This window comes from Sciurus carolinensis, chromosome 12 (genome assembly GCF_902686445.1).
Source record: "Sciurus carolinensis chromosome 12, mSciCar1.2, whole genome shotgun sequence".
Classification (NCBI taxonomy): Eukaryota; Metazoa; Chordata; class Mammalia; order Rodentia; family Sciuridae; genus Sciurus; species Sciurus carolinensis.
This window is the reverse complement of record NC_062224.1, coordinates 23,487,203-23,505,475: the sequence shown is the minus strand read 5'-3', so window position 1 is coordinate 23,505,475 and position 18,273 is coordinate 23,487,203. Positions and strand designations below refer to the sequence as shown.

The following is an 18,273-nucleotide window of genomic DNA, read 5'->3' as shown; positions in this document are numbered from 1 at the left end:
TGCGAGAGCCCTTTGGCCCTTCGCGCCACACAGCTGAAATCAAAGCCCCCAGGACCCACAGGGCTTAGGAGGGAGCGAAAGCCCTGTGGGTGGCCGAGGCGGCGTCGCTGCCGAGCCGCAGCCGCTTCCCCTTGCCACCTTCGTTCCAGGGGCTGCGGGCTGCGCGCTCGGCAGAGGCTCGGTTGCCAGTAGCAACCACACGACGGCGATTTGCAGCCAGGGCTGCTGCTGCGCCGCTGGTACCACTGCTTCCTCAAACGCCTTTGGGGTCCAGCATTTGAAACCTTGGGGGTTGCATTCGGTGACAACGCTTGTCCCCACCTCGGGTCCTCATCCTCCAGTGCCCTCAGCTCCTCTCAAAAGCCGGCTCCCCTGGCTTGGCCCTGCCCCCACGGCAGACAATAGGGGCGACTGGGAGCGCACACCGCGGCGCGAGCCTTGCGGAACAGGCACCTGAGCCCCGAGACAGGGGCGCTTTGCTACGTCCCAGCCCCAGGTGCCCTCTTTTCCGACCTGAGCGGAAATTCTTTTGCAGTGGCCAGTTAGAAAGCTTTTGTTGAAATCAGAAACAAGGATGGTGCCAAAGAGGCCAAGATGCCTACTCTCTTTCCAGTAACACCGACACAAAGAGCTTATGGTTGTGTCTGCTCTTGGTCAGTGTGGCTTTCCTCACGGTGAGAGTCACAGGCACAAGCGCACGCTACTCTTCACTCTTCTTTGTCTACCATGAATACTTTGTATGAAATCCAGAATGTGATCACTAGCGTTGGCTCAAGCGTTACATTCAGATATTTGGTTCTCGTTATTCATTAGTGGATGGCGCACTCCCCCACCCCGCCCCGTTTCATCTGATGAATCACATCAGCCCTTGGCAGTGGGGACTGAGTGGTCTAATACATAAAGGAAGTGATTGACATTAACCCTTAGGGATCTTTCTGCCTTTTCTGTAGTTCTAGGGCACTGCTTTAACTTTTTTTTAAAGAGTAGAACTCTTGTTAGTGTTTTAAACAGATGTTATTGAAGAAAAATCTCCAACGTATTCAGTTGTCTTTTATTTAGCTTCGAGGACAAGTACATTGCCAAATTTCTTCACTCTTAATAATTGACCTCGCTTTAAATTGCCATTAAGTCAACTGAGGGTTTTTCGTGGATTAAAATTTCATATAAATCACAGATGTGCTGAAATTTCAAAGTTTAAAGCTCATCGAGGGTAAGCACCTGTCTTATGCTCCGGAGTCCTTTTATATAACTCAACAAATATTTGTCGGATTTCCAGAGGATTCCAGATATCTCAACCACCCTTATTAGAAAAAAATATAAGTAATAACTATCACAGGGCTTGAATATGTTTAATGAATTCAATGAAATCTAGTTTTTCAAGCTAGTGGCATTAATCAGATATTCTCATTCATGCATATTTGAATCTAATTATATCTCAAATGTGATAGACTATTTTAAAATATCTGACAGATGTTTTCAGCATTCTGAGAATGACAAATTATACATAAGAACTTCTAACTTTCTCAGTAACTGTCTACAAAAATTGGTTTAAAAGCTATTTAATGAGGTAAGTTTTTAAAGTGCCTTTCATATAGCATAGACATAGCATTAAATGTCTTCATGATTCAACAGGAATGCTTAAGAGGCTAGTATCGGAAATTGCTAATCTTCTAAAACAATCTACGAATTGCTAATCTACTAAAACAATGCACCTTGAAATATCCTATTTTATTTAAGCTTTAAAACACTAAAAAGTCACTCTCTTAATCATAAATGATAGTAAACTCAAATTAACAATGCCTCCTAAAATGACTCTTAGATATGTTATAAAAGGGATTCACTTTTAAACTTCACAAAATGTCAAGTTCATTAAATAAGACAGTTCACTTCAAAGAAGAAAGTTAGCATTCCTTGGTTCCTAGAGGCAACAGAACAACCTGTAGCTTGCCCAACCACCCCCACCATCACCTTAAAAATAAGCAAGGCTTTAGTGAAAAGTTCCTTTCTACGGTCTTTCAAGAAAGAAAAGCTTCAACAACTTGCTTTGGACCAAGTTAAAGAGATTATCTCCCTTTTTCATTACGACTGTGTCTTTCAATGAATTGAAGGATAAGATCAAAGTGCATTCATATTCATGTGAATTATCGCTATTGACTTGAATAATGATGGATTTCATTGTTTTATTTAAACTGAGACCAGGAACGCTGCTGCGTTTGAGGCTACACCCCTAAGGCTGTAGAATTTCTTCTATGAGGACTCAAAAACCAAGCAATTAGGTCTGACAACCACGTCATTTCCATAATGTACTTCCGTATAGAGAACTTTTTATTGGAATCAGTTACATTTCTATAGAATCTTACCACTCAATTTTTGACTCTTTTCCAGGCTTCTTGACAAGAGTCTTAAGTTCACCAAGTACTCCTCCAACATACTTATGAATCAATTGTAGTGGGAAGATACAGTGATGTTTAGAAAGCTTTTAGCTGTTGACAAATTAATGTTATCAGTAATTAGCTCATGGGAGTGTTTTTGCTTTGAACATGATTCATTACAGTTTGTTTTCTAGTGTAACTGAAGAACTCAGTCAGGGGAAGCTTGGGGAAATGTGTTTACCAGCTGTTTCTTTCTAAATATGCCTCATGACAATTTTCTTAAAATATTTTCACTTGGGTTTTCTTCAGTCTCTCCCATCATTTCCTTAAGAGAAGGAGGCTATCAGATTCAATGGAACATACTTACTTTTACCAAATGATCATTCTGCTCAAATAATTCAGTTATTTAAATGCCTATCACTTTGGAGAACACATCTAAGGAAATTCTTTACAATAAAATGAATTTACCATTGAATAATGTAAGCAACCTTTAATACAAACTTAGGGAAATGAATTTTCATGAACTTTTAAAATACACAAAGCATATAGCCTCTCTTGTGGGGAGACCTGTACAACACAATTCTATTGTATTATTATGGTCTGCAATGGGTTTGGAGAATATCCTTTCCCAGAAACATAATTGGTACCACTTACTTGGTATCCCTCTTAAACTTTTGCCATTCATTTATTTAAAAATTCAATGTTTTTCTATCCGATTGGGATACAAGAAATCTCAATTTTTCACTTTACCCATTATATGTATTGAGTATTGCCAACAGTTTGTTATAATTGTTTCTCTTTGGGAGATGACCATAACTATGAACATGCTGAATTTATTTGTACAGTACAACTGTATTTGTAAACCTTTACTCTTGACTTACAAATAACAGGGTAAGCAATTGTATATTATTTCACCAGGGTGGAAAACAACACTCCTACAACAAAAAGCATTTCTTTTTAATTCAGTTCTTTAAAACTAAATCTTTCTTACTAATGGAAAAAGTATCAGTATTTTCTTCATATAGTTGCTTTATCTTTGTATTGTCCATATGATAACTTTCATTCTTTACTCCAAAAATTAAATATGGAGTAACACTGGAAAAGGAGGTAAATTAAAATAATTCGGCAGATATATATATATATATATATATATATATATATATATATATATATATATATACATACCCACCCCAAACCCCAAACGAGGGTGCAAATTGCATTGTCAACATCTCCTCTGAAAAAATGAGACGTATTGCTGTAGTGCTACCGTGTCCTCGAACTTAATGTTGGTTTTATTGGCGCTTATTCTCCGCTCGAATAACGTCTGTAGGGAGAACGAACCGGCAGAGTGGAGAAATAGGACGCTATTTGTTTCAAAGGTTTCAGAAATTTTGAAAAACCTTCTTTCTACTTTTGCAGTCCTTTCCAGAAGTCGGAAAATACACTCAATTATTCTCCAGAGTAACCAGTGCACAAGACATTTTGACTTGGGACTTGCTATAGCTAAATAATGGCAAAAGTTAGAGAGGAAAAAAAATCTTTTTTTTTTTTTTTTGAGGCTCGCACATGCGCAGTGAGATGCAGCTTATTTTTTCTTCTTCTTCTTCTTCGCCTCTTCAACCTAAGCTATTGGCTCCTCTTCTTGCCTCTGGGATCTGGCCCGCGCCGCAGGGTCTTAGGGAGCTAGCTGCTGTAGGACTGTGCAGTTCTTACCACTCCTGGCAAAGCGACCTTGGAGCCCTTGCCCACCCTTTCCCCAGCTAGGGGGCTCTCTGAACGTCCCGGGAGAAAACCGCGCAAAGCAGGCCGATCCCAGCAACCGCGGGAGGGTTTTGGCTGCGCCAGTGCTGCGGCCTCGGTGCTCGCGGTTCCGGTGTCCTCTGGGTCCCGGGTGGTCCCCACCGGTCAGCCTCGCCGAGGGGAGGCTTGGGCCAGGACCTTTGGCGGAGACCGCCGACAGCTTCGCGGTTAGAGTGGAAGGTCTGGCCTGGGAACCAAAGTGAAAGGAGAGAGGCCTTCATCTTCCAGTTGTCCCACTGCGCCTTCCCTCCTGATCCCAGGCCGGCGGCGGGCAGAGCTAAGAGGGAGCGGGCGGGTGGGACCGTCCGCCCCGAGGCGGCAGAGCCCGGGTCAGCCCTGCGAGGCCCAGAGGGATAGTCGCCCGGGCCCATCCTCCGAGGTTCTTCCGCACTCGCGACCTCGGGCCGGCGCCCCCGCCCTTTCCTCCCGCGACGACTGCGGGCCGGGGCCCGCCGTCCTGGTCGGGCTCCGCGCCTCCTCCGCAGCCTCGACCCGCGACGCACAGCGGGCCCGCGGGCAGCCCCCACCCCTGCTGGGAACTTCGCGGAGACCGCGCAGCTGCTGTTGGGGGTTGGAAAAACTTTAGAGGAATGGAAAAAGTCAAGGAAGTTGGGGTTCTCCCCTCGGCTCCACACTCCTGTCACCACTGGACACCGCTGCCTCCTGGGGGCACCGGGATAGAACTGGGGACCCCGCGGTTGGGGGTTTGCTGGAGTCCGGTTTCGGTTCGGGGTGGTCGAGTCAGCCCCTACCCTGTCCTGGTAGGACTGACACCTGAGGGACCCAAGATCTGTGTCCTCCCCGACGCCGGCTTGATGCTCTGTAGGGTTTCCTTTGTGGTACCTTCCATCTTTGTCTCTTGGGTTGTGTACAAAATAATGACAATAAAATGTGGGAGTGGGAAAATGTCTACATTTTCTAAGAAAAGTTCAACAATGCCAAAATTTTCAGGAGTGGAATGCCGACGGGATGTTGGGAGAGTGGCTTTCAAACTTTCCTACTTGATGATGCTGACTTTGGTACAATTTTTAATTAAGAAAATCACATAAATCTTTGAAAAGATATTCACTCTCACACATACTAAACAGCAATAATTTTTTTATGTGTGCACGTTATTCCCTTAGAAAATGTTATGCTGGTTTTGGCGTTTACATCAAAAGCGTCAAGTTTTAGTATCAATCACTTCGTGCTACATGGTGCCTTCTTTTTGGAAGTGAAATCATTCATGCGTGGGATTCCCCCTAATCACCACGTTCTATGTGGGTGGAAAAGATAGTTCAATCTCTGTATCCACGGAATTACTGTGAAGGAAGCCACCCTAAGTAGGTGTATCTTCAGGACTTTGGTGCTAGCTAGCTAAATCATGGTCACCTTAACATTCTATTGGCCTTATCATGGAAAAGAAACAAAAACTTTAAAGTTTAAAGCGTGGGGAATTGGCTTTAAAAAGTTTGAAAAGCAAAAAATGAGAAATAAGACATAAACACAAAGTATGCATAGAAATGTTAATCTTCTCCCCCTGATGGACATGTCCAAATCTCTACTGTTCTACTGACAGACTGGATGGCACAACTGGATGGTCTGCTTGGACCCAAATGTAAAACAGTTGAGGTTATTCCTCCAAAGAGGCACAATTGCAACATTTAAGATGGTCATGATTGTTTTCATCATTATAGATAACATTTTGGGTCATCTGAGCTATGGAGTCTGTAATGTCTTCATTTTTAATTCAAGTATGTAAATGTGGAGTTATCTCAGTAATTTGAGATTTGTTGTTGGTAACATGATTATTCTCATAACTCAAATAATTGCATACAATTGGATGCCTGTTAAAACACTAACATAATGTTTTAATTCTTTTTAAAGATTTCATATCTAAAGATCAGCTATTTTGTTAAAATAAGGAGTCTTTTATTAAATGATATGTTAGATATTTTCACCTTTTTATCAACTACTTTACCCCAAGTTTCACATCTTTTCTTCTAAAACACTTAGAGCAACTACAGTTCTTGAAACAGTAGCAGGTATATGCTTGTTGAATTAATACAGGCTACAGTATGTGCTTGAATAGTGAATTAATGTCTATCTCTTACTAGACTTCATGCCCTGGAAGATAGACACATTCTCTCATTAGCAAAATGTTTGACACACATTGATATTTAGTGTGTTTGACTTGATAGGGGATTATATATACATATATATATATTTTTTTTCACACACACACACACACTCAATGTACAAGTTTTTAAAATGTGGATGTTAATATCTAATTGGCATATATACAGCTTAATTTTTAAAATCAGCTAGGAGCTGAAAAAATACATGCATGTTAAAATTAGCAAAGCTTTTTTAGGTATATATAACATATATTCCCATGATAACTCTGTATTCTTAAAGATTTGTAAAGGGAAACAGAACATGATTTTTTTCAGAACAAGATTTTACGATTGGTTTTATACTGTTTTGTTTTTTCAGTCTCATCTTCAGAAAGAAGGAATTAAGTGGAAAAAAAAAAGATTTTGAAGTTATATAATTAGCAATTTATTCCAAAAGCAGCCAAAGGCTTTCAAAGAAACTTTTCATAGAAACACTTTTGCAAGTTGTTCAGATAATGTTTCAGTCTCAAATACAAATCAAGTACATTGTATAACTCTAAATTCAGTTGGTACTTTTAACAGTTAACGTGGTTTCATGCTTAAAAAAAAAAAAAACAAACCTGTAGTATCTCTTTGAGTAGTTTTCTTTTTCATTGTTGTTAGTTTACAGGTGTGCATGTGATCTTGGAGAATTCATTCAACTTTGTAAAACAGAGTGTCATTTTGTTTTAAAGTTAGAAAGTTGGAAAATGGACCAAAAAATATAAATATATTATATTAGTTTTTTTGGTCAGTAAAAGTAATGTTTGCCATATTTTATACTTAAATCACTAACAATTTCATTTACACATACATTGATTATTCTGTTACAGTTCTCCATTTAATTTTAAGACTTTAAAAATATATAGAATAAAGGGCAAAACTCCAAATTGAATACAGTGAATTTCAGATATAGAGTAGGCATCCAATATTCTGTTTTGTAAGAAATAATACAATTTATCTCATGGGCATTGTTAATGACAGATATTCAGATTCTACAGTTTAAAGTAATTTGCATGTCATTTGAATTTAAGTTTTCAAACTTTGTAGCATCCCATACATCCCTCTGTTAATACGTCTAACTTTTTCATTACTGAGCTTTAAAATTTTTTTTAAAGTAGAAAATATAAAGTTGTTACTAAAAATGGTAGGTGTAGTAGTTTAGGAGTTGAATTGTTTGTTTAAAGACTGAAACTAAACATGGAACCTTTTAGTTTTAAGGGGATTTTTATTTTCATAATGCAACAAGGAACTGAAAATAAAATTGCAAGGGTTTAGCAAATTTTAATTATTTACTCGGTTCCCTCTACACCTCTAAAAGGGAACACACAACTTTTACTTGGGACTTCACTTTAAAGGGCTTGTTCTCTTAAGAAAATGTAGAGATCATTGTGAAATTTACAGTTTAGAGCTGAGTGACGGTATTGTATCACTTGCTTCTGAACTGCAGAGGAAAAGGCATATACCTACTCTGGGGATATCAGGAATCCCACTAGGTGCCCCTTTCCCTTTCTCTGATTGCTGGTCCATTCCACAACTAATTTGGGGGCTCCACAAAACGTCAGGACTTCACCAGGAAGCTCAGATCAGTGTGAGATCTCAAAGATTATTGTAGAGGACTCACTGATAATATGAGAACCCAGCTAAATTTGCATGCTCCCTTCTATTGAAGAAGAGGTATCAAGGATATCCTGTCTTGGCACTACCCAGCAGCTGTCTCTGCCTATCTGCATATTTGACACCTGGTGAAATTGTAGTTTCTGATGGAGCAATATTTAAAGTTGACACCTGTCATTGAAACATTTGGTATATAGTTTTCAAAGACAATCTAGAAACCAGTGATAGACTCAGTACTTAAATTTTGTTTAAAAAGAATTTGGGTAAAGAGTTCAAGTTGTATAAACTAGGGCAGTCTGACTTTCCAGGTAAAGATTCTCTCTCCCTTTTGTAAATGTCACTCAGCAATAAAATAAAGTCTAAACTTAAATGACAAAATATTTTAAAATCACATTAAAATGAGAAAACAGCAAACTTGTTTAATTAGGAGAAAGCGACCAAAGACAGGGCATTTATCATGGTATTCCACCCTCTTCTTTTCCCATTGAATCTCTACGGGTGCTTATGAAATGCTTTCAATACAGTGTGTGAGTATCCTTGTGACTCTCCAGGAATCTTGAAATAAGAAAAGACGGGTATATCAAAGCTGGGTTAAAAAGAGTTGAGGGTTGCATTAACAATGTATTTATCAGATTATACACTGTGAGATCTCTCTTGATGGTCAAAGCTTAGACAACCCCACTGCTGCGCACTTGTCTCGCCGCACTAAACCCCAACTCCCACGGTGCGTGGGAATCTCCCCGCGCCCTGTCCGACTCCGGGCGGCCGTCTAGACTCTGCGCGGGTCTGGGTGGGTATGTCCTCCCGACGGCCGCCCGCACCACGCAGGCCCGACGGGCAGTGACACTCGACGGCGGAGGACCCGCGCGCGGTTTGGCGAGTCTGGCCCACCGGGAGAGCCCCTGCAGGCGGAGTCCCGCCGGGGTTGGCGGTCCTGGCGCGGCAGCCCAGCGCGGGCCTCCGGGACTCCGCGGCCGTGACGTCACGCCCGGGACTGGCCGTTGCCGCGAGACGGCCGCGTTCCGGTTCCGGTCGGTTGCCCGGGCGACGCGTGTACACAGAGAAACGGATCCCGTCGGAGGCCGGGTTCTCGCAGCGGTCGCCCACTGCGCGGACTCGCGGGCTGGGCGCTGGCGAGCCGCGTCGCCGCGGAGCTGGTCCCGGGTGGACGGCGGCCGCGGGCGCCATGAGTCAGAGGCAGGTGTTGCAAGGTAGGCCCGGGACGGGCGGGGCGCCCCGACGGGCTGGCGGCGCGGCGGCTGGCGAGGCGGGCCGCCCCACCGGGTCTCTCTCCCGCAGTGTTCGAGCAGTACCAGAAAGCCCGGACCCAGTTCGTGCAGATGGTGGCGGAGCTGGCGACCAGACCCCAAAACATCGAGACTCTGCAGAACGCGGGTGAGCGCCCACCCCGGACGGCGCCCTGCCCTTCGCGGGTCGCCCCTGGCGCTGAACCCTCGGCCCCACAGCACCCGCCGCCCCGGCCTCGCCTAGCGCGAGTCTCCCGTCGCTAATCCCCGCGCGCCCTCCGCTCTGCCTCGGCCTCTCGTGGCCCAGTGCCCCTGGCCTTCCCTGATCCGGGTCCAGGTCCCTCCACTCTCCCCAGCTTCAGGGCATCCAGCTCCCCTATCAGCTGAGCTTTTGGAGGAGGGGTGGGATGGGAACGCGAGGACCGCATCCCTAATTTCCTCCAGCCCCCTGCAAAGTCCAGAAGTATTCATTCTCCTTAGCAGGTGAGACCCAGAGGGCGAAGCTGCTAGACTGGTGTGAGGGGGGCTGATTTCCTTTTTCCATTTTTCATTGCAACCAGGCCCGTTGTTAGGTTGCATGGAGGCCACACGACTTGCCTGGAAGTTGTTTTACGTGGATGAAAATCAACCCTACTCAGATCCATTTTATCTCGGTGCCATTGTCACCCTGTCCTTGACCACCTTTGCTTTCCTCACTGGAAAGAAATTCCAAACTGGTTTACGCAGTATTTCTTTGTATGGCATTAGTTGAAAGAAAAGTGATGGGCTTGAATCTTTTTCCAGAGATTAGAAGTCTGTGAAGACCAGATTTTGAGAATCCTTAAGGTGCTCTCATTCCACCCCGCAGTCCGCAATTGAGGGTAGGGTGGGGGAGATTTGCTTCTTATCTACCTACATACACGGATAGAGGAGATAAGGGTGGTTTTCCTCTCTCTTTGCATCTTGTTGTATTAAAGTTGATTTCACCACCATTTGAAGTGTAAGTTTACAATTTATCATTACTATGCCATCAAAAATCTTGAATTTATAGGATATGACCCTTTAATTTAACATGTCATTAAAAACAAATTGAGAACATATTGGCAAAGCAAGGATATAATGTTTATTCTGGGTTTTTTTTTTTTTTTGAGGGGAATTACTATTACATCTATGTGGTAATTTCTTTTGTCACTGGGATTTTGATATTTATTCCTTGGGTGTTTAGGGGCAGGTGTATTTAGAATAGAGAAAGTGTATTTTTAACCTTTAAAAATATTTAAATCTGAGATAATTATAGATTCACATGCAGTCGTGTGGAATTATACAGATTCCCTGGTACCCTTTAGTTTCCTCCAGTGTAAACATCCTACAAACTATATATCACAACCAGCACGTTGACATTCATAAAAATTCATTGAACTTATTCAGGTTTCTCCAGTTATATTTAAGTATTTGAGTTTGTGTGTTTCATTGCGTACAGTTTTATTCCATGTGTATGATTCACCACCATAGTCAAGATACAGAATACTTTTCATCATTACAAGGATTCCTTGTGTTGTCTGTTTAGAACCACACCCACTTCCTGCCATCCCTAACTCTGGGTAATTATTAATCTATCTACATTTGTAAAAATTTTGACATTTCAAAATTGATAATCTTTTGTTCTGTAGTTGTTTTATGTAGATTAATTTTCTTTATTCTCTCAAAGTACCCATAACAATACTTCACACATAGTATTTTAGTTATACAAACAAGTCTATTAGGGCATTGTACATTTTTAAAATGCAGTTACTTTTGAAGTTTTTTTTTCTCAGTACTACTCAGTGTCCTTTGTGAATGAATGGATGCTATTACAAAGATTTAATTTCAGGATAATATGTATACAGGTATATCAAAACTATTTTTTAAATGGGGAAATAATTTATGTCATTTTAGAAATTTAATACTGAACTATACATAGCACTTAAGATATATAGTATCATCTTTTACTACAGAAGTGCAGATTACCTCCTTCTGTAAGAGTACAGTATAGAGTATATTATGGGATTTATTTATCCATCCATCCATCCATCCATCCATCTATCCATCTATCCATTTATCCATTTATTCCTCCTTTCTTGTTTGAGACCAGGTCTTGCTATGTTGCTCAGTGTGGCCTCAAACCCCTGGGCTTAAGTGACCTTCCTGCCTCAGCCTATGAGTAGTTGGAACCACCACACCCTGCTTATGTTATGGAATTTAATCCAAACTGGCAGGCCAAGTGATCACCAACATATAAGTGGGTTAAAATTGACATTCTGCAGTATGGTCTGACTTATGAAGAAGTAGGATACAAAAGGAATATAACAATGTTTTAAAATTGTCTTTTTTTGACTGTTATCTTAATGGCATGCTAAGATTTTTTCTTTTCCCGAGGAATTTATTTTTAAACTGATGTTATCTAGATTCAACTTCAGCATTCCTTTAGTAACTTTAAATAGAGACTAATTGTGAATATAGCCATATATTTATTCTTTTAATTAAAAAATAACCCGGGGCTGAGGTCATAACTCAGTGGTAGAGCACTTGCCTGACATGTGTGAGACAATGGGTTTGATTCTCAGCACCATGCAAAAAATAAATAAATAAAATAAATGTCCATTGACAACTAAAAAACCAAACAAACAAAAAACAACAACAACAAAAAATCCTGCAAGTTTGTTATGTAAGCTTTTCTTTCTTGTGGGTGAACTTAACCATTCAAATTGTTTATTCTTTTCAGAATTACTGTAGATTTAAAAATGCTTTCAAATGGGCCACAATATTTGTGTATCAATTAAATAATATAATCATAATATAATCAAACTTTTTTTCAGGAAAATGTCTTCATTTGGGTAGTGTACCAATGCATTTTACTCCTGACTTTGACATATTTTTTTCCTTTTCCTCTTAAATATACTGTTTAAGTAAACATGTATCATGGATCCAGTATAACATGAAAAAAATGCTTTTCATTTAGACATCATGATTAAACAATAATTAATCTTAAGAATTTTGAATCATTGTATGTACAAGAAATATTAAAGGTGAATATTATCAAATGGGTTTTTTTGCATTTTAAATTTCCAGTGTTTTTCATTGTGTTTTTGATGTGCTAATGAGAGAATTTGCCTTATTTAATAGTAAGAAGTCATTACCAAAGCAAACAAAATGTTACAGGATCTCTTCTTTAGAGAGTTTGGAAAAGAGTAAGTTTGAGTTTGATTTCTAAATCAAAATTGTTACTCCAGAGAACTGTGTACAAATGTCTATAACCTTGAGTTTTTTTCCTTATTGAAGTTCATTCCTTCTAAATCAAAAGAACACATATGAAAACATTAAAAGGCTTAATGTTTGTTATAAAATCTCTTTATGTACCCTCAAACCCTGTATGTTTGTACCCTTACATCTTGTAGCTATTTAAAAATGAATTTTGATACTTCCTCTCTCTGAATAAGCAGCAACACATGACTATAATAGTAGGGACAATACATTGTTACTTTTACCAATTATAAGATTTCAGCAATTGGTTAGTTTTAAAATATAAGAAACATGTTTTGTGGCATATTGGAATACCAGGCCCCTCTTAGGTCTGTTTAGGAGGTCTTCTAAAGTAAGCTATATAAGTTCCAAAAAATTATTTTTAAACTGCTTAACTACATAAAATAAACTTTTTCTGAACCAGGTATTTATATAAATGGGGGTATAGTTCTATAGTATTTTACATATAACCTATGGAAATCAGTAAAACATGGCAAATCAGTATTTATATACATTTTTAGAAGACTAGGAATAAAGTTTGTATAACACTTTAAATATGCCTGTTTTAGGCTGTTTGGCTGATTGAGACATTTTAATAGATTTAAGAAAATAACAAATACATGTTGATATAAAGTGATTTTAAATTGCAGGTATCTAGAGCAGGGCAAAAATCTTCAGATTATTTAATACCTCAATATGCTATGAGAAGGAAAAGCTCCTAGTTAACATTTTTAATGTACTTAAAACATATCTTGCTATGTATATGTACCATGATTCTCTTATAGAACATGCTGTACTAAAGGATATTGCAACTAAAAGTTATCAGTGACTTTAAAAAATTTAACCAATCATGCTTTAAATTTGATGTATTTTGCAATATGAAAGGAGTCTTAAAATTGTGAATATAAAAGATAATTAACTCAAAGCACTAACTTTTCCTGAAAGATAGGGATGAAGAGGGTTGTTACATATGTTTGAGTGGAAAATATTCCAGGGTGCTCTAAAAATTATGAATTTGTAGCTAGATGTGGTGGTGAACACCTGTAATTCCAGCAGCTCGTGAGGATGAGGCAAGAGGATCCCTAGTTCAAAGCTAACCTCAGCATATTAGCGAAGCCCTGAGCAACTTTGTGAGATCCTGTCTCAAAATAAAAACTAAAAAGAACTGGGGATGGGGCTCACTGGTTAAGTGTCTCTGGTTCAATCTCTGGTATAAAAAACAAACAACAAAAAACCCTAACACTACATCTTGAAAACAAAAGATTATTTTCAGAGTTTTATTCAGTGTTCCAAACTACTGCTCCTTCGTGACCATTTATCTGTTTTATTATTTAAGTACAGGAATATAGCAGAAAATAATAGAGCAAGGGCTAGGGTCTCAGTGTATTCTTAGCAAATATCGAACCATTAAAAAATACTTCAGGGTATAAATAAGTCTTAAATAAGTTGCAGGAGTTGTGGGTTAAATTTAAATGTTATAAGTCTTATTTTTTTTCAAAAATGTTTGAATAATTACCCAAATATTCCATAATTCCACTTTACATTTTACTGTTCCTTCAGTGCCTTCGCTCTTCTACCTGGAATTCTTCCCTATACTTTTTTCTCTAACTAATTTCTAACCACACTTTACAGTTCTTTTTAGATGTTGATTACTCAGGGAAGCTTTCCATGAACTCTCACAGTAAATTAAGTCTCTGGACTTATGCTTCCCTTGTTTCTAGTATTTCTCTTTCATAGTACTTACCACAGTTGAAATTAGTTTCTATTTAGCACCCTCATGGTGCTGGGAATTTAGGCAAGCATTGGACTACTGAATCATGTTCCTAGCCCAAAATTATTTAGTTTCTGTTTTTTCCGATTACATTTCATGCCTAGCATAATTGTTTTTCTTTTTGCAGAACTAGGGATTAAACCCAGAGCTTTCATACATGATAGGCAAGCACTCTTGCCACTGAGCTAACACCCAGCTCTTTTTAAAAATTTGAGACAGGGTTTTGCTGCTTTGCCTAGGCTGGTTTGGAACTTGTGATCCTTCTGCTTCAGTCTCTTGAGGAGCTGGGATTACAGGTCTGGGCTCTCACAGCCAGCTCACTCCTAGCATAATTCATTTTTGTTTTTGTTTTGTTTTTGGTACTGGGAATTGAACACAGAGGTGTTTAATTGCTGAGCCACGTCCTGAGTCCTTTTTATTTTCTATTTTGGGACAGGGTCTCACTAAGTTGCTTGGGGCCTCATTCAATTGCTGAGGCTGACTTTGAACTTACGATCCTCCTGACCTCAGCCTACTGAATCTCTGGGATTATAGGTGTCCGCCACCCCTGGCACACCTAGCATAATTCTAGGTGTTCAAAATATTTAGGATGAAGGAAGAATTTTAATTATTTTGTTTTCAAATCTCTTAAAAATTGGATTCTTAGAACAGCTCCAATGAACAGAGTAGTGTGGATATTTAAACGCAAAGAACATTTGGTAGTTGCCCTCATCATAAATAAGTTAGCTAGAATATATTTTTTTTAAGCTTCCAAAGAAAAGTCTTTATTCTGCAACGAATCCACAAGCGTTCAGTGAGGCCTAGCACCATACCAGGTACACTAGACTAAGCATAAATAACAAAAGTGTGAGATGCGTTCCTGCCAATTTCAGAAGTACATTCTAAATATTTCTCAGGAATTACTCTGTGGTTAAAAATAAATCTAGACTTAGTTGCCAGTATTACAATGTAATGTTTTACCCATGTTTACCATGGCATGAATATTTTTCTTATTATAATTTCATTGTTATCAATAAACAAGGTTTACTTTTTTACTTTTGTTAAAAATTCATCTTACATCCCCTTCTCTATAATTTGAATCAAGATTTTTTTTAAAGGAATTTTAAAACTTTAGTGGAAGTGCTCAGCTACGAATGTGGCCAACAGTTGTCTGGACAAAAGAGCTCTAACCTGACTGAACTTAGCTAGTCTCATTAATATTTGGAGACAATATAAAGCATAAAACCATGTCCAAACAGTTCCTAAATGTTACTATTATGCAGAGCAGGAGTTAGAACCATGGAGTGTGATCTAGATAAGTGATGTTTTTCATAGAAGATTTAGCACCAACTGGGGGACAATACCAAGGGTGGTGGGGAGGGAATTTCTTCCCCAAGATTAACCTTTTGATGCTCACAAACTCTCACAGCTCATGAGTGAGTCCTGGGAATAGATACTAACCAATAGCCTAAGGTGGAGAAAACAGTTGTACATGGTTATGATTCCCCACAGGAGTGAGCCTCCTGCTCTGTGTAGAACATTCTGCACAGAGCAGGGAAGTGGGATCAGCAGCCTTGAGGCCTAAAATCTGAGACAGTGACACCAGAACACAGAAACAACATCCCCTCACTTCCTCCACCTGACCCTCACCCTCCCTCCACTGTGGACTGTGGGCTTTAGGAAAGAGCCTTGGCCTTTTGCTGGCTACTAAAAGGGTGTTCATTTGTCAAGTAATGGAAAGGATTAGCCTAAGGGAAGGGCTGGATAATTTTCTAGTGTTACAGTGTCTTTACACTCTAACAAAGAAATCACTGATTTCTTCAAAGCATGTTAAATCAGGAAGTCTGGGCTAAGTAGAACGTAAGGGAAACATCCCGATCTGAACCTTTTCACACTGTAGTAAGCAAGTACCTTTTATTCTTGAGGATCATTTGCTTTAAAGCACTCAAAAGTGAGCTGCTAACTTGAGCAGTAATGGGAAAGAATTCATTCCTTCCTTCTTACGAAATGAGTACTCCAGGTATACAGAGATGCCAGATCCAGGACTGTAACTAGACCTGTCGGTACTCCTCTCCAACTTCCTTCTCTTTCCATCCTGAAGACCACTTTGACTGTTGTGCACCAGGGAGCACTAAGGACTCCTACATCAACTACAAAAATGAGCATCAAAGATATTGAAATGGATGGTAGCATTTAAAACATAACACAGTGTTTCCTAAAATGGCATACTAGTTTTCTTATAGCTTGTATAAGACACAGTGTGAGAAAACTGCCCCCACTCGCAGTCACACAGCAACCAAGGCTCCTCACACGTGCACATGTACCCAGAGGATGCCAGCTGGCTTTGCCACAATGCACAGGGGATGTAGACTCCTTTGGGTCACTCCTAGTTTTTGAGCTGTTTGGAGAGCTAGTCCAGACCTTCATAAAACCCATCTCCATTGGTAACACAAGTAGCCTGGATGTACTAGTTTCTCTGGTGGAGAGAATGTGTGCTAAGCTTGTCCATGATCTGTGCTGCGTTCATGGCATTGGGAAGATCCTGTTTATTTACAAACAGTACTAAAACTGCATATCTGAGTTCATCCTTTGCTAATGTTCTGGTTAGTTCTTCTGGGGCTTCATTGACCATCTCTCTGTCATTACTGTCAACCACAAAAATCAGACCTTGGGTGTTCTGGAAATAATGTTGTCACAAAGGTCTGATTTTGTCATGGCTACCAATATTCCAGGCTGTAAACTATTTTTACTTTCTACTGTCTCCACATTGAAACCTATTGTAGGGATGGTAGTCACAATCTCTCCCAGCTTGAATTTATACAAGATCATGGTTTTTCCAGCTGCATCCAAACCCACCATAAGAATTTAAATCTCTTTTTTTCCCAAATAGACTTTTAAACAGCAATTTTTAAGTGTTCCCCATTGATGGTAGTCACAATCTCTCCCAGCTTGAATTTATACAAGATCATGGTTTTTCCAGCTGCATCCAAACCCACCATAAGAATTTAAATCTCTTTTTTTCCCAAATAGACTTTTAAACAGCAATTTTTAAGTGTTCCCCATTGTAATTTAATTCTATAACCTATCACTGCTTAGATCTCATTTCTTTAAATTACTACTGATCTTGTGACTTTTCTACTTTACCTTATATTAGAATATTATTTCTACATGACTCTAGAAATTTCTAATAAACTTGGTATTAACTTTTTTTTTTTTTTTTTTTTTTGTGGTACTGGGGATTGAACGCAGGGCCTGGTGCTTGCCAGGCAAGCACTCTACCAGCTGAGCTATCTCCCCAGCCGGTATTAACTTTTGAAACAAGTCCTCTCTTTAGGTAATTGGGTAACCAGTGGCTATCCAATAATTGTGAAACTTGGTGGACTTTGAAATCTCTGTAAGGACCATCACAGGAATTTGAGTGGAGGACAGATGTGAAAAACATTAATTGCCCAATCTCTGGAGGTGTGAGCGAGTGGGAGTGATATTTAGGGTTTAAGCCAGCTTCATAACCCTAGAGAACTTTAGGTTTCTACGACTCCTAAGAAAAGTCTTATCAAACCAGAAGCTCTGGAAAAGCATCCAGGGAAAGGTCTGTAATCCCTGGGGAGTTGAGAACCAAGATAGTACTTCAAAGGGTTGTGGGACTGGAAGCCTGCCCGGATCAAGGAGAATTCAGAAAAGACTTATTCTGAGCCCTGGGCGGTCAGCTGCTCTGTGGTTTGCTGACTTTCTCTCTCAAATCCAGGGCCTACTCGTGCCCAGCAAGTGTTCTAACTTCCATCACTTTTTCAATTTTATTTAGAGACAGGATCTCACTAAGTTGCCCAGTCTGGCTTTGAACTTACTCAACCTCCCAAGTAGCTGGAATTGTAGGTGTATACCACTGGCCCAGCTAAAAATAGATTTTTAAAATTAATTGCCTCCCAAATGTTTCCTCTTTGAATATTATGCATAGCAACTTCTTGGAATAGGAAATCTTTTTTGGTACAGCCTATTTACCCTCTCTGCTGCCTTATTCCTAGACATTTTTATCTTCTGTATTCCTTAAAGCTTTAGGAATTTGTGGTAATAGTGTCACTCATGTATCTGACATC

The 18,273-nt window shown here is 39.8% G+C and overlaps 1 protein-coding gene and 1 pseudogene across 1 annotated transcript in view; one reads left to right on the top strand and one right to left on the bottom strand.

Annotated features, from left to right (window-relative positions):
* The first annotated feature begins 8,971 nt into the window (after nt 1-8,971).
* Nucleotides 8,972-18,273, top strand: part of Spag6 (sperm associated antigen 6) — a 75,715-nt gene continuing 66,413 nt past the window's right edge. The window contains exons 1-2 of the mRNA XM_047521329.1: nt 8,972-9,135; nt 9,224-9,319. Of these exons, the coding sequence (XP_047377285.1) occupies nt 9,111-9,135; nt 9,224-9,319 (121 nt within the window). The 5' untranslated portion in view covers nt 8,972-9,110. The remainder of the gene's footprint in view (nt 9,136-9,223; nt 9,320-18,273) is intronic.
* On the bottom strand, nt 16,566-17,102 carry LOC124962164 (ADP-ribosylation factor 2-like; annotated as a pseudogene).